The sequence below is a fragment of the Harmonia axyridis genome, chromosome 6, assembly GCF_914767665.1.
Source record: "Harmonia axyridis chromosome 6, icHarAxyr1.1, whole genome shotgun sequence".
Taxonomy (NCBI): Eukaryota; Metazoa; Arthropoda; class Insecta; order Coleoptera; family Coccinellidae; genus Harmonia; species Harmonia axyridis.
This window is the reverse complement of record NC_059506.1, coordinates 25,667,282-25,683,840: the sequence shown is the minus strand read 5'-3', so window position 1 is coordinate 25,683,840 and position 16,559 is coordinate 25,667,282. Positions and strand designations below refer to the sequence as shown.

The 16,559-nt window shown below is 35.3% G+C and overlaps 3 protein-coding genes across 5 annotated transcripts in view; 1 reads left to right on the top strand and 2 right to left on the bottom strand.

Annotated features, from left to right (window-relative positions):
• Window positions 1-518, top strand: part of LOC123683434 (probable sugar efflux transporter) — a 30,690-nt gene extending 30,172 nt beyond the window's left edge. Inside the window, exon 6 of the mRNA XM_045622478.1 lies at window positions 167-518. Within this exon, the coding sequence (XP_045478434.1) occupies window positions 167-363 (197 nt within the window). The 3' untranslated portion in view covers window positions 364-518. The remainder of the gene's footprint in view (window positions 1-166) is intronic.
• Window positions 519-1,297: 779 nt separating this feature from the next.
• On the bottom strand, window positions 1,298-4,204 carry LOC123683433. 3 transcript variants are annotated; one of them, XM_045622476.1, is made up of 4 exons: window positions 3,927-4,133; window positions 3,672-3,825; window positions 2,225-2,881; window positions 1,298-2,158 (listed from the first exon to the last, which is right to left on the bottom strand). In XM_045622476.1, the coding sequence occupies exons 2-4, from the start codon at window positions 3,787-3,789 to the stop codon at window positions 1,497-1,499; spliced, it is 1,437 nt and encodes a 478-aa protein (XP_045478432.1). In that variant the 5' UTR covers window positions 3,790-3,825; window positions 3,927-4,133; the 3' UTR covers window positions 1,298-1,496. The 3 variants fall into 3 exon arrangements, with proteins under 3 accessions (XP_045478432.1, XP_045478431.1, XP_045478433.1); XM_045622475.1 differs by having other exon boundaries at window positions 1,298-2,881; window positions 3,927-4,204; XM_045622477.1 differs by lacking the exon at window positions 3,672-3,825 and having other exon boundaries at window positions 1,298-2,881; window positions 3,927-4,132.
• An 895-nt stretch (window positions 4,205-5,099) lies between these two features.
• On the bottom strand, window positions 5,100-16,385 carry LOC123683432. Its single transcript, XM_045622474.1, has 6 exons — window positions 16,231-16,385; window positions 13,378-13,709; window positions 11,060-11,336; window positions 8,832-8,915; window positions 6,711-8,768; window positions 5,100-5,935 (listed from the first exon to the last, which is right to left on the bottom strand). Exons 1-6 carry the CDS (start codon window positions 16,316-16,318, stop codon window positions 5,166-5,168), a joined length of 3,609 nt encoding a protein of 1,202 aa, XP_045478430.1. The 5' UTR covers window positions 16,319-16,385; the 3' UTR covers window positions 5,100-5,165.
• Between the last annotated feature and the right edge of the window lie 174 nt (window positions 16,386-16,559).

Sequence of the window (16,559 nt, the reverse complement as noted above, 5' to 3'; positions counted from 1 at the left end):
GGCAATCACTGAATATGGCTCGAACGACAGCAAATTAGTCCTCCAAGGTTCACGTCTAAATTGAAAACACTTTGTATAAAATTTCGTCTCAAAATGTTGAAAATACTCAACTCTGCAGTTCTCATCCACCTGCCTCCATTGTATTAACATAAAACATTTTTTTTAGGTTCCATCCTTTTCCTCTTGACCTTGTGTTTGATGGAAGGACCACAACCAACACAACCACCAGTGTCCATGCCCAACAAGCACCTCAGTGGCGTAGACAATGTTGTTTTCACCACTGCAGATGAAAGGGGTTTACCAACAATAACTTCAATGGTCTCGAATTCAAGAAGGCCTACACTTAGGGACAGTAGGATGTAACTTGTGATGTAGGAAGAACACAGAGAAGATATTGTATTACTTCGAAATAGAAGAATGGAAGCTGTGATGTAAATATGTAAGATATTTAATTGACTTGGGTTATTAACCCCGCTTATGTAAATAATTTTTCGAAGAGAATAAACTATTCGAAGGTTGATATTTTTCATTATTCCTTCATTGAACCCTAAGGTTTGAGTGATTAATTGGTTGCATCAGGATGGCTTTACTTGGCATTTGCTACTGATTATTTAGTATTTTACCCTAATTCCCTAATGTTTCTTTAAAACTTTATGAACATTTCAATACCTACCTTGCTACAGAAAACTTAATAATTTCGAGATCAAATTTTGCATTTAAATGTTATATGACAATTTCAAGATTCTTTTTGATCGCGTAATCAGAAGCAGAGAAATTTCAAGAATTCAATAGTATCGTGATTACAAAACCGATGAAGTTCAGATTTTGAGTGGAGATATAAATTAAGAATTTGAATTGTATGTAGTATGATAGTTCATAACGATTGAAAATCAGAACAAAACTTTGTGTCAATGCAATGCAATCGATATCTGGAAATCTGGAAATTTCCGGCTTGTGAATAAAGAATTTTCCTTTTTTCTTCACTGCCGAACTGCTTCTTCCAGAAGAATTGATTAACCCACAATTGATACCTGCTTCATAGCAGGTATCAATTGTGGGTTAATCAATTTTTTCCATCATCATTTTTTATATCAAGTATTTACTTGATGGAACCAACGCGAGTGGTTTGACTGTTCTCCAATGGCCGATGAATAAGCGATAAGAGCGCTCAAAAGCTCTTAATGCCAAGTCAGTGTGATTATTTCTCACAAGAAATGAAAATTGATTTGAAATTTCATATTTTACAATCGAAAACTACAAATAGAAGATAGTTTATTGTCGAATTAAACTGCAATCATTAATTGGAAGCAATTTTTTTATTGAGATATAAATAAAATCATAGAATTTACAGTGTTGTCCACAAATAAAAACCTTCCTTAAGTTTTTTAGTAAAAATTAAATATCTTTGGTTCAAGTTCATTCTTACAGTTAATACAATAAATTTTTATTTTAATAATCTAAATGTTGCATATAGATCAGTAATTCTTGATGATTTTCTATCGTTGAAGCAAGGAATGTTGTTTTAAATTGAATAAATCTTTGATCATTTGAAACCAAGTTTTTGGAAGTTCATTTGAAGGTGTTGAAGAAGTATTTAGCATATCTTCCACCATTTGTTTTGAAATAGGCATTTCTTCTGTAGATGCTCTCCCCATTAAAGATGTAAGACTTTTATGGAGAGATGAACGAGATACCTCTACATTTTTAGAATCAATTGATGATACAAATGCCGTTGGTAATGACATAGTCAGCTGTGCATTCGATGAATTTTTTGAAAACATAGTTTCTGAGGTTTCCGTGGTAGTTGCCTTTGCAAATTGAGTTTTATAGGGGCCATAGCCATTTGAGGATAAAATTTTATTCATAGTATCAATAATATTTTCTTTGTTCATAGTGAAGTTAGAAATTCCTGTTGTTGTCTTATCCATTTCATCAGTAAGTGTTGTTGAAACAGATTTTGTTAATGCATGACCTCCAGTTGAAATCATATCATCTGTTGTTGCTGATATCGACGTTTTTCTGGAAGATGTTTCCAGTTCTGTAAGGAAATTTTCTTTCATATTTTCAGTGTTCTTCTTTTTATTTTCAGTGGATTCTTGTGAAGTTTTGTGATAACCGGTCGAAGGCAACTTTGGAATTGAGGGGTAATTTGTTATTGTTGTCTTTTTGATTTTTTCAGAAGATTTCGAAACAGTTGTTGTTTTTTCAGATTTGAATTTTTGAGTTGTGAGTCCTGTCTTAACAGTACTTACATTTTTATGTACAACTGGAGAACGCGCTGTTGTGATGGTATGGTTTTGGTGACCTTTTATAGACATAGATTGTTCAAAGTTTAATATCATGTAATCTTTATCAGGTTCGAAATTGTTGTAAATGTAACTGAAGTTAATTTTAGGATTCTTTTTTCTTATTTTCTCAAATAATCCCTCCATGTCCTTTTGTGATATATCAGATTTTTGTCTTCTATTATAAACCAAGTAAACTATTCTAGCCATATTCTTATGGGGTGAATATCTTGTGATATCAACCGCATTGAAGATAGATTCAAATTTGAAATTTATTGTGCTGTATATTTTCTTCAGTTGAGGTATAATTTCTTCTCTACAAACTTTCAACAAGAGTTTATGTTCTCTTTCTAACGTTTCATCAAACGGAGTGATAACCACTTTCATTCTCAAATTTTTCAATATATCAATGCGTAATTCTGGTTGTACTAGGTATTTGACGGTCTGGTTTTTCATTACAATTTTTTTTACAGAATCATCCATGTCTTTTATTATCATCAGAAAATCTTCGCGCTTGGAAGCGAAATGTGCTATTATATTGAGATTGAAGACAATAGGATTTCTGTTTTCCTTATTTTGTACTGCTACTTCTCCTTCTAAAAATAAAAAAAGAATACCTAATTGCAATTTCAATTATTTATATTGAGGTTGTTCCTAAATTGGAGGTATAAACGAAAATTTTAAGAAAAAAAGTCCGATAAATATGGGTCCGCAAACGCTCTGGTTTCGAGATACAGGGGATTAAGTTTAGTTTTTCATAGCGCCTTCTATCAATCCCTTCACAAGGTATTCAACTCAAATTTGGGGATTTATTCCAATTTAACGTTCTGATTTGCTCATTTTGAGTGCCTATCAACTTCTTTTCTCCAGAACTTTTTTTTGTTGGTGGATCACTGGTAGTTCAAAAAAACGTAAAAAGAAACATTGATTCTGTACTACACTTTTTTTTCTTGTAGTTTTGTCGTATCTGCTACAAATTTCAAACAATTATCTAGTAATCCTCAGGAAAATACAAATTATTATGTAGATCCAGTTAGTAAGCTGTGAATAAATAAATTATAGGTAATTTTGGTACTTGGGTACTTACTCACCCAATCTGTAGAGAGGATCAATAAAGATTTGATAAACGGGTATAATCATTACAACAAAGTACTACAAGAAGCACCCTGTATCCCGAAAACAAAGCGTTTGCGGTCCTGTGTTTATAAGACTTTTTTTCTTGAAATTATACACGGAATCGCTCATTTTTCTTTGTACATTCAATTCAGGAACACGGTGTGTACAATTGAAACTGAAAAATATATTACACGAAAGCACAATAACTCTCGAATCCAAGAAAATCATTTAATTGGAAAAACTATTTTAGTTTACAATTTTTTAACTTACTTATCAATGCTCTTAGAGATCTCCATTGAGAATCATTGAAATCGAAAGAAAAAGTAGCACAATTTTTATCACAGACATTCATTGTTTTTCTAACATTAGATATTTTTCCGCAACTCATATACTTTATTTGAATTTAACCTGCCAAAGTATTCATCTGGAAAATTAAAAAAGGAAAAGTTTATATATGAATTTCCAGATTAAAAGATCTTATTTTTCAATACTAAACTGCTGTTGACAATAAACAATAAAACTTACCAAATTCTTCTTCAAATATCACCTTTCAGATTTCATTTAGATTATTAATAATAGTTTTCCACTTATTTCTTCAACTACATTCCCAAATTATTTTGACGAAAAATTAGAAACAACAATAATACTAATTATAATTTGGGTTATCATTTCATCGAATAACATATACGGTCTACGCGGATTTCACAACAACAAAAAATAAAAACTATGTTTCATATGGAAAATTTATGCATGTTAAATTTTAGAACTTATTCATATCGCAAACAACTAGGATAAACTCAATACCTACGTAATATAAATTGTGAGAGTTGGCATTTTCTAGCACAGTAATAAATAAGAAAATACATTAATTTTATTAATCCAGTTGGTTTTCGTATCCAAAAATTACAATGAAATTTCCATAATGAAAATTCTAAAATAAAAAATGGCATTTTTCTAAACTTTTTTGAAAAATCATAGAATGTGACTGGATACTAGAAATAACTATTTATTCAAAAACTTCAAGATCTACCTGATTTGCACAAGGACCAAAAAAATTATTTTTATAGGCTAATTATACGAGCATTTCATCAGGTTTAGTTTTTCGGCTTCAGTTTTCGAGAAATAGACTGATAAGGAGATAATTATACAAAGTGTCCCAAAATAAGAGTAACAAGCTTTTTCCTGGTTAGGGACTTGTACTCCCGACCTTAGGATAATGAGGTACACACACACTCGATTAAATCTTAAAATGTTTGAGGCCGATTTTTTGATAATAATATACAAGAATATCAATTCCGTTCAGAAATATGCTAAAATATCAGTGGCGTTCAAGTTGTAGACGTTGTAATATGAAATAACTCTTTTTCTGCGCCTCTGAAAATGTTTGAACCTTCATAAGTTAAACTTCAACAGTCAGTGTGGCTATGTTGAGTTGCTTCGAAATATCTTCAGGATAATTTGGAGCCATTTCAAGAAAATCGAGTTTTTTCTTCCAACTGTAACACTCTGTGTTTCTTAAGTGACAAAATTTAGGAAGTTGTTCTTATTTTCATTACACTATATTGCCTTTAAATTTGTAACTTTTACTATGGAACACTCTGAATATGGTAATGGAAACGCTCTGTTCTATTTTCATGCCTACCCATTCAAAAACTTGGAGGAAGTTGAAACAAAAAAGAGGAGAAATAAATAAATGAGAAATTAGAACTATTTTATTTTCAGAATTACACTTCAAATAACGACGCAAAAACTAAATTCGCTGAATCAGAAGATAGTCCAAATACGTCCCAGCTCTTTATTCCATCTCTTCTTCTCACCCTGCTTCTCTGGAACTGCTGCTAAACCCTCATGTGCTTGCGTATAAGAGTATCTCATGGAAATCTTAACCACCAGAAGTTTAAATTTGAAGTCATTGCCATCAATCAATTTGTAATTTTCAAATTTAACGCCTGGTATATTGTTGAAATATTGAGTCATTTCATGAAGGAGTATAACAAAGAATTTCCTATTGCTTCTTCCCAATTTGCTCTTCAATTTGAATGGTAATTCCAAGAATATTCTTTGCCCACTATTCGCTGTTCTTGCCATAAAAAGTTTGTATTCCATGATTTCCTCGATTCTAGAGTACAAATAGTCAACGTCTATGCCTTTTCTGGATACAAGTTCAACAGAATTATTCTCAACATTTGGGAATCTCTCCAGCATCTTAAATATTTCTTTTTCGGGGGGCAGATCTACCATCACTTCGATTGAAATTTCCGTATTGTTGATAAGCTTGAAGTGGGCTGGATGAATATGACATTTTGGTTCGATGTCCACCAAATCTAAATAAATGTCTTCAACTATTTGGTCCATTTCTGTGTTGGTCAGTGTGTGTTTTTTCATGTTGAAGGTGAGCAAAATAGTGTTAGGGCCTTTTTTCTTCCATTCTTTCATTTGACGTATAAATTCGGTGATAATTGGTTCTTTTAAAGAAGAATTGGAATTTGATATCTGGATTGGTCTCGAAGAAATTCTATTTGAATTCGATAAATCTGAAATGAAGAAGAAATTATAGAGTGCTGGCAAGTCGGTGTCACATGATTTGATATCAATGTGTTATAGAGCATAAGGACTGCCGAAAACCATAAGGTTTTTTCCTTTTTAAATAGTAAAATAAGCAGAGGAGAGAGGAGTGTAACAAGGTATCCCAAATTTGATGCTCACTGAAAGCATCTCGAGAAATTCAAGAGAAAAAAAATCTTCAAGGACTCCTGTTCTCTTTTTTTCAAATAATAACATTTCAGATATCAATTCGTGAATATTCTGCTTCATTCTCGAGTTACAGGGTGTTTCTGGAGAACGACCGTTTCGGATATTTCGCTATATCTTGGTTCCTTCTCATGTATAAAAATATTTATATATGTATAAGGTGTCCCGTTTCAAGAATGAAGTCGAAGAACTCAATATCTTCGAAGCGGATGACATTTTTGAAAAGGATGCTTTTTGACAAATCTGAAGCTAAAAATCTGCGTTAAAAAGTATAGAATATCCTATTATTTATACCCTATATGGGTATAAATCCTACTACCTACTACCCAAAGAATTTTCCCGAGAAAGTATATCAACGAATGGAATTTTGTGAAATTATAGGAGAAAAAACTATAGAAAATAATAAATTCACAAAAAATAGTGTTTACCGATGAATCATCATTTTCTGTATATTTCTCTATTTTGTTTAACAAGTAGACAATTTTGAATAACCTCAATACTTGAGTGGTCCATCGACTATTTTTGAGTGCTATGTTCGATAACATAATTTCAACATACCTTCTGAATATTGATCCTCAAGTGAAGACATTTCTGTTACTGATGAGCCGGCTGCTTGTGTTGATACCATTACACCATTTGATTTCTGATCTTCAAGAAGAGTCTTTGGTGTTGCAACTGGCATATAACCTTGGGTTGTTTCCATGTCATTGTTTGAATCAAATGGAGGCTTTGATCCTGCTGATTTCCCAACACCTTGGAAGCTTTCTAGTTCATCTTTCGAATTTTGATCACCTAATGTAGAAGCTGATTCCATTGATGTATTATCACCTTGAATTTTTTTCATTTTATACTTCGAATCCTGAGAGCCAAGTGAAGGATTTGATCCTCCTGATCGCTTCTCACCTAAAGTGGTTTCCAAATCACTCTCTAAAATTTGATTAGAATATTGAGGAATTGACTCTGGTGATATATCTCTTTGAGTTTCTTCCCTTGTAACCTTTGAATTCTGAGCTTCGAGCTCTTTTTCAGCGTTTTGTAACTCATTCTCTAAAATTTCATCAGAATATGGAGGATTTGATCCTGCTGATATATCTTCATCTTTGACTGGTTTGTTGTTGTTGTCTTGATTTAATTCTTTCGATAACTCATCGCTCTGTGTGCTATTCAATTCAGCAGATGGGGAATCTATTTCATTAATTATACCATTTACTTTTGACGACCGTCCAACAGGTCTTTTGTCCTGTTGACCTCTTGAATACTGATCACTGAATTTACGATAATATCTTGTTGGTCGCTTTGAATATTTATAATCATAAGGAGAATTTCTTCTAGCTGTTAAACTTTCATCTGGATTTGTTTCCTGCTGAACACTAGAATACGATTCATCCAACGGATCATCTGATCTTGGTGGTGATCCTACACGACGATTTGTTTCAGACTGAAGCTTCGAGTACTGATCATCGATTAGATGATTTGGACTTTCTTGTGAACTTTCATCTGAATTTATTTCCTGCTCAACACTAGAATATGGTTCATACAAGGGACCATCTGATCTTGCTGAAAACCTTCCTCCTCCAGTTGTTTTCTGCCTACGCTTTGATTTCTGATCATAGATTGGTTGTTTTTCTCTTGCTGGTAAATTTTCATCTTGATTTTTTGCCTGCTGAACAATAGGATACGGTTCATCTAATGGACTATCAGATCTTGCTGGTAGTCTTCCACCTCTAGATGCTTTCTGCCTACGCTTTGATTTCTGATCATAGATTGGTTGTTTTTCTCTTGCTGGTAGATTTTCATCTTGATTGTTTGCCTGCTGAACGCTAAGATACGGTTCATGTAATGGACTATAAGCTCTTGCTGGTAGTCTTCCACCTCTAGATGCTTTCTGCCTACGCTTTGATTTCTGATCATAGATTGGTTGTTTTTCTCTTGCTGGTAGATTTTCATCTTGATTTTTTGCCTGCTGAACACTAGGATACGGTTCATCTAATGGACTATCAGCTCTTGCTGGTAGCCTTCCACCTCTAGTTGTTTTCTGCATTCGCTTTGATTGTTGATCAGAGATTGGGTGTTTTTCACTTGCTCGTAGCTTCTCATCTTGTGTTGTTTTCTGTTTCCCACTTGAATACTGATTATTTAATCGATTTGGTATAACTGGTATTCTACCACCTCTAGTTGATTTGAATGTTTTATACTGAACATTTTTTGGATGATTTGATCGTGCTGGTTGCCTTCCATCTCTAGTTATTTTCTGCTGGCGCTTTGTATTATGATCATTGAATCGGTGTTTTTCTCTTGCTGTTAGCTTATCATCTTGAGTTGTTTCCTGCTCCCCACTTGAATACTGATCATCTAATCGACGGTTTGTTCTTGAACGTAACCTTCCATCTCTAAATATTATCTGCTTACGCTTCGAATACTGATGATCGACTGAGCGATTTGCGTTTGCTAATAACTTCTTATCTTGAGTTGTTTCCTGTTCACTACTCGAATTCTGATCTTCAAATTGACGATTTGCTCTTGCTGACAACTCATCATCCCGAGTTATTTCCTTTTGACTACTGGAATATTGATAATCATTTTCGTCGCCTACTATTTCTGTTGATTCTAATATTTCTGGAATTAAAAAAAATTGGTATGTAGTGAATATACTATCTTCTATTATTCTCAATAAATTACCTGACTCACTTGGGCTATTCTGATAAACATTTTGATAGGTTTCTGTTGATTCAGGTATTTCAGATTTTTTTCTATTCCCTGGAACTGGAATATTATATCATAGTGATGCATTTATTGGTTTTTATGAGAGGAATAAATGAATAAATATCAGATTACACAGATTGAGATTGTTTGGCTAGAAATCTGATATTCAGAACTGCGACCAATAATATTGTTTGTTTCCGAACACGTTTCAATAATATCGATGGAGAATTAATAATAGAGCAAAGGTAATGATAAATAAGGAAATTAGACTAGTTTAATCTAACCTAAAAATTAACCACAGAAAATTGTGCTGCCATCGTTTACAAAAAGCAGAGTAAAATTGTCGCATTTGGGGTTGAAATAATCCAAGAAAGATTGTTGAAAAGCCTCTCCATCCTCAACTTATCAATGTTTGTTGTGGTTTTTGGGTTGTGGTGTGACTGGACGTCGAATTGTACCTTACTTATACGAAAATGAAGCAGGTGCAACTGTTACGGCGAATGGATTGCGCTACCGAGGTATGAACAATGATTTTTTTATGACATGAATGGAGAGATATTGATATTTATTTCCAACAAGACAGCGCTACGTGCCACACAAAACGAAACAATCGCAATTCAACGAGAAAAGTTTCCTGGCCGTGTAATTTCTCGAAGAGGTGATCACAATTGACCACGGAAATCTTGTGATTCAACACCTTTAGACTTTTTCTTTAGAGCTACGTGAAAGACGAGGTCTAAAGCCAACGGATTCATTTTTACTGAAATATTGAGTATTTTCTTTCCAAAATTCTTCTTGTATTTTCTCTTGTTCTGGTTACGCGATTCACATAAATTCTGCAAGAAACTGGAAATTGTAACCTAGATTTTACCTAGATCGAATCAGACATCGGCCTAGATCTATCATTTAATCTTTTTTTCTCGACAGTATAATCAAAGAAGCCTTAGAATAAATAAATAAATGAATATAATGTCTACTTTTGTTCTACCATTCCCACTAGACAGCATCTACTTCGAAAGCAACATCAACAACATATTAGGTGAAGTATTATACCAATTATTTATTATTTTTCGAATAGATGGCTTTAGTTACCTAGTAGTCCGATCGGGGTAGATAGCGTTAGAACAAAAACTTCTCCGACAGTTTTGTGATTAGCTGACTTAAATCTGAGCGCACGTCAAAGATAGACATTAGCAAAGAGAATATACTCTATATTTTATAGTTTTTCTTCTATATAGGCGAAAATGCAAGCCAGGTGGCTGAAAATGTGAATAGTGTTTATGGGGCTGATACTGTAACAGCCAATCATGAGCATTTACAGTTTCGTCGATTTCGTCCCAGTAATTTCGCTGTCAAAGATGCACCAGGCACTGAAAGCCAATTTTCGAAAATGACGATAAAATTTTGGTCATTGTCTAGTCTGATCGTCATATTAGCACTATTTCGATTACCCCAAGAGCTAAAGATTATACAAAAAACCATTTGGAATCATTTTGGTCTCAAGAAGAAGATGAAAAAAACCTCATGGACCGAATTTCCATCTGCGAGTGGCAGCTAAATCGCAACAAAATCGACCCATTTTTGAATCGTTTGGTATCTGGTGATGAAAAGTAGATCAATTACGACAACGTCAAGCAAAAACGAAACGGTGGCCAAGCTAGGATTAACGGCCATATGAAGGTTTTGCTGTGTGTTTGGTGGGATTGGCAGGGAATCATCTACTATGAGCTGCTCCCCTACGGCACAACTGTTAACTCGAAACTTTTCTGTCAACAATTGGACCGAAGCAGCCAATAGGAGAAGAATTGTATTTCATCAAAACAAAACCACACCGCACAAATCGACTGTGACTCCCCAGAAGCTCTGGGAGCTTGGTTAAAGGTTTTTATACTTCCACCTTATAGTCCGGGCCTGGCACCAAGTGATCACCATCTGTTCGATGGTGTCGAACAATTTTGCTGGTGAAAAATTCGCTTCAACAGAGCTTTGGAAAATCGACTGTCTAAATTTTTTGCCGATAGGAACGAGGGTTTCTATGAGAGAGGCATAATGATATTCTTCAAAATGACAACAAATTATCGGAAAAACAACGCATATTTGACCTAAATCGGATTATTCTAGCTATGGTAATTAAAGTCTTCTTCTTCATGCAAAAATAATGGATTTCTTTTTACTACACCTTATATTACACATATGATACTAACATTCAGTTGTTTTGAAACTCGTGGCTACTTGCTTGACTTTGTTTTCCGGTGTATACCTGTGTGTGTATACACGAGGTGTGTTATTAAGTTTTCTTTCGTTTGCTAATTTCTGTCTTTTTAGCAACAAATCGTTCAAAGCTTTTCGTACTTTCGAAGCCAAATCGTTATCTGTGTTTGGTGGAAATCGAATATTCATATTATAAGCTTCAGGATTCTGTCCGAACACGATGTTCAAACTGTCCTTGTCCATTCTATAAGTGCTGGCATCAAGTACTTGCTGCAAAGTAATAGAAACTTCCTCATAATTAATTAAGAAAATAGAAAACAAAAGGCATTTCCATTATAAGTGTGTAGTTTTTGATGACGCTATGAAAAGTAATTCAGAATATCCATAAAAGCAAAACAGAGCTCATTTCAGAGGCTCGAAGGAATTAAATATATGACATTAATCTCGTGAAAACTTGTCTACATATGCGTATCTTATATTAGGTGCCTAATAAGATACATAAATATCCTTTTTCATACACACGCGAACAACTTTGCTTCCGCCGTTTTTTTCGAAAATCGAGAACTTTATTGTAAAAATTGATTATACATTTATGATTCAAAGTATTGTCCATCGCTGGCCACTACTTTCTCCCATATTTTGGGCAGCGTACGAATCCCGCGTTGAAAAAACTGGTAATCTTCTGAGGGGATCCACGAATCGATCCAATTTTTTACTTCTTAGTAAGACCGGAACTGCTGGTCAGCCAGGCCCTGTGCCATTGATCGAAACAAGTGATAGTCTGAGGGAGCAACGTCTGGAGAATACGGCGAGTTGGGTAGGACTAACCATTTCAACGTTTCCAAGTATGTCTTGACCACTCTCGCAACATGGGGTCGAGCATTGTCATGCTGAAAAATCACTTCATCATTTCTCTCGTTGTATTGCGGCCGTTTGTCCTTCAATGCTCGTCACAAACGCATTAGTTGCATTCGATAACGATCGCCTGTGATTGTTCAGTTGTTTTTTACAACTCTTAAGACACTACGACAAGCTGGTCCCATCAAATACTCAGCATGACCTTGGAACCGTGAATATTCGGTTTGACCGTCGACGTGGGAGTATAGCCGGATATCCCAATAATTTGCTGCGCTTGGATTTATCGTAATGAACCCATTTTTCGTCTCCAGTGACAATGCAATGCAGATATTTCTTCCGTCCTTGCCTTGCTAGCAGCTGTTCACAAGCAAACAAACGTCGTTCAACATATCTCGGCTTCAACACGTACGGCACCCAATTTCCTTGTTTCTGAATCATTCCCATGACTTTCAGGCGCTTTGACATGGCTTGTTGCGACACTCCCAATGATCCTGCCAATTCTTGTTGCGTTTGACACGAGTCTTGATCAAGTACAACCTCCAATTCTGCATTTTCGAAAACCTTCCAGGTGGCTTGTAACTGTGTTTTGGACGTATTTGTTATGGGACATGAAATTTTCGTTGTATTTTCAAAAATAATAGAATTTTGATTGTTTTTTCTATTTTTTTCTATTTTCGAAAACCTTCTCTCTTCCTGCGCCATGCTGGTCTTCGACGACAAAATCACCGTTTTGGAAGCGCTGAAACCACTCTCGGCACGTTCTTTCACTAACAGCGGCCTCACCAGTCACCATAGGTATTTGATAGCATTCGATAAGCCTCAGCCGCAGATTTTTTCATATTGAAACAGAAAATTAAAACCTCCCGCAAATGACGAGAGTTTTGACGAGATGACATGTTTGATCGAGAATAACTTTATGCACAAATCAACTAATATTTCGATGGCGTCATGTTTACAAAGACCTTAGCTTATGGTTTGACATCTATAATCTATTCATTTCGACTACCACTAACCGGTACAGCCATTCATTGCAAAACGGCGGAAGCAAAGTTGAACACCTGATATTTTTTCTGCGACCGAAATTTTGAACTTGTTATTTTCAATATTATATTACAAAACAAAATCTTCAAAGTGGTTCACCGAAGATGCGGTAAAGTCCAGGTAGATCGTAGGTGAAGTGAAATCGCTGTCACGTATTTTCATATTTCACCGAATCAGCTTTCATTGTTTCAATTACGTAACAGCTTTCCATAATTTCTCATCTGAATTTTTTGTTGATTATTCCATTTTCAATAATTTTCGACTGGAAAATTTTACAGGAAGCGAAAAATTAATAAGAAGTCATCGAGATCCGATATTTAAAAAGAGTATTTTGTTTTGGAAATTACTGGAAATGCCTATTGCTATCGAAGAAACAGTCAGAAAGTTACTATATTGAAGTCAGTTTTCCCACCTTTCGATCAGCATTTTCATTTTTTGTAAAAGTCGCATCATATTCGAGCAGTTTGATCTCATGATCATCCTCATTCAATTCTGAAACAAATCCAGAAGTTATTGTATACTGCAAGGATGGGGCAACCTTAGCAATAGTTTCTTTCAATGTTTTCATCAAAATCGTGCTCAGACTGCTGTTGGCGTTACGAGGAGGTTTTATTTCATAGGTGACTTTAGCTACTCCATCTTCCCTCAAATGATTCTCCACTTCCTCCAAAGACTCAGTAATAATACTTGCAAATTGCTTGACCTGACTTGATACATCAGATGAGTCAGATAGGTCCAATAGAACTACGAATAAAATTTATATTAAATATTTTAGTGCATTTAGATTTCATCGACAACTGAAAATATATGGAATATCAGAAATCTAATGGAAACATTAACTATTTGGATACAATTAGCCTTCGATAGAAAGATTTTAAATTTCCGATATATTTTGGTTTGGATAACGTTGTAGAGACGCTGTGCTTGCCCAAGAGATGGCGTCGAGGGCTACGCATCACTCTCTAAATCCGCACCGCTGGGTAAAAACCCACAGAGAACGCCTCCGGCCTCACTAAAGAAATGATCCCGACGTGGTGCGTGAGCACTGCCATGCTCAACATCATGGCCCCTAACGTGTTGATCGAACTTATGCGGTCAACATGTGCAGCGCTGGACACATTCTTAAGCCACATTTTTCGGCTAAGCATCGAGTTAAGCCTTGCAGTTTCGCCCTCACAACTCGTTTGAGCTCTCTTTCCTCGAATACACCTTCGTACCTTCTCTTCTGGAGCGTCGTCGGTATTGGCAGGGGAGTGTGTAGTGACTATGTGCTTGTCCGAGAGATGGCGTCGTGGGATACGTATCTAAATCCGAACTGCTTGTTATATAAACCCACTTGCAACGACAAAGTCACCATGCTACACTAGAAGATGGAATGTGTATTCGAAAGAGACCACTGAGTACCAAACTGATGATTCCATCAGTGATCTCGGAGGAAGCAACACCACGACCCAGAGAGGAAGAGAAGGTGCACCATGCATCGAAATTTGCTCGAAAACGCCTCGCCAAAATTTGTAAGTCTATGGTTTCAATATACCGATTAATTTCGTCTACAGACTCCACTGAGCTGTGATTCCTTCAAATTATATTTGTTTATAGTTAATTTTCGAATGTTATTATAACAGGCCAATTGAAAAGTCCCCAGTCTACAATAGTAAAACACATTCTTTTGGCAAAATTCGATTTTTTTATTCAACATAGTAGCCTTCGAGGGCGATACAGAGATTATAGCGATCTTCCAACTTTTCGATACCATTTTTGTAGTAAGATTTGTCTTTCGCTTCAAAATAGGCCTCAGTTTCGGCGATTAATTCTTCAATGGCGCTAAAAATCTTTCCATCGACCATTCTTTTAGGGTCTGAGAAGAGGAAAAAGTCGGTGGGGGCCAGATCTGGCGAATACGGTGGATGCAGAAATAATTCGAAGCCCATCAATTCATGCAATTTTGCCATTGTTTTCTTTGATTTGTGACACGGCGCATTGTCTTGATGAAACAGCACCTTTTTTTGAATGGGGCTGTTTTTCAACAATTCCATCCTTTTAACGATCAAATAACGCTATATAATAATCGCTGTTGATGCCATAACCTTGCCAGCTAACTGTTGTGTTGGATTCTGTTCATCGTGTGCGGTCCACTCAGCTGACTGTCGATTGGACTCGGGAGTGAAATGATGGAGCCGTGTTTCACCCATTGTCACATATCGACGCAAAAATTCAGGTTTATTGCACTTAAACAGCTTCAAACACTGCTCAGAATCATTGACACGCTGTTGCTTTTGATCGATTGTGAGCTCACATTGATTTTTTCGTCGGTGACAGCCTCTTTTGGGCGTTCACTGCGTTCGCCGTCTTCGGTGCTCATTTCACCACGTTTAAACGTAGCATACCAATCAATGATGGTAGATTTTCCTGGTGCAGGCCCCGGAAACTCTTCATCAAGCCAAGATTTTGCTTCAACTGTATTTTTTCCCTTCAAAAAGCAATATTTTATCAGCACACGAAATTATTTTTTTCCATCTTTTTTCAAATAACAAAAAGTATCTACACTCACAACGCAATATCTCACAAACTAATGGTCGGACTGCTGTCAAATTTTGACACGTATCGTTTGAAAGTTAGTACTAACTAAAAATCATACTATAGCACCTCCATTTGTGCATCAGACCGGAGACTTTTCAATTGGCCTAATATATAGCAACTCTTTTGAATATATAAAGTATAGCTTTAACTGCAAGTCCAGATAAAGTGATACTTTAACATCAAGGGTGGATAAAATGTTTAACTTTTTTTTTCATCCTAGATTTTTGGGGCAACAATAAACTTGCTGTTTCCAACGCTGCATCTTCTACATCTGATGGCAGGTTTTCTTCTCCTTGTGTTAGTTAATTCTTTTTCGTACACTTCGTATTGATTTCGTTCACAAAATGTAAAAATAGTGAACAATCCGCAAAAACCAGACTGTAAAATTTGTTGTATATTTATTGACAGGGTAAAATTCATATCTCTAGTAACAGTTGCGATTTTTGTGCCAAAAATTGCAATTTCCTTTGAAATTTTAGTCTTTTGCAATAAAAAAAATGTATTGCACACGACGATAAAATCGCATTATCTTCTCGAGCGTAGGTTATAGCGCCTCAACTGACGTCTCGAGTCTCGACGCTTTAATGGACACTCTCAAAGATGAACTACAAATTTATCGTTTTTTGTACAATTAATAACTATAAATGGAAAACTCTTCACTTATGGATTAGTGGTCATCACATACCTTTTTCACTACTTTCACACAATATATGTTTGTTGAAATATAATAAAACTGAAATAAAAAAGGAAATATCTGGAAAACCGAGCTTCATCTCTTCGTGTCAGATCAACAACAAATCAATGGAAAAATTGGCTTACCCTAATCGAAATTTACATTAATAAACAATTTCAGGCAACATTAATTCTGCTGATCAGTTTTTCCCGCAATTAAGTTACTGAATATGAAAATCTTATCTTGGGTAAAGCGGAACTAACTAGAAATAGATTCCATAAAATTGAAATATGGTGACAAAGAAATCGATTAGGAGGAAAAATATTCATTTCACTAATTTC

Excerpts from the sequence above, each read along its gene's own strand:
- LOC123683432 (XM_045622474.1), bottom strand. The coding sequence starts at position 16,318 with ATGAAGCTCGGTTTTCCAGATATTTCCTTTTTTATTTCAGTTTTATTA. Across the intron at positions 8,916-11,059 it reads GAGTTTCAAAACAACTGAAT|TTCCAGGGAATAGAAAAAAA; the intron begins GTTAGTATCATA and ends ATAATATTCCAG. Across the intron at positions 5,936-6,710 it reads TGAGGATCAATATTCAGAAG|ATTTATCGAATTCAAATAGA; the intron begins GTATGTTGAAAT and ends TCTTCATTTCAG.
- LOC123683433 (XM_045622475.1), bottom strand. The coding sequence starts at position 3,789 with ATGAGTTGCGGAAAAATATCTAATGTTAGAAAAACAATGAATGTCTGT. Across the intron at positions 2,882-3,671 it reads ATCTCTAAGAGCATTGATAA|AAGGAGAAGTAGCAGTACAA; the intron begins GTAAGTTAAAAA and ends TTTTATTTTTAG.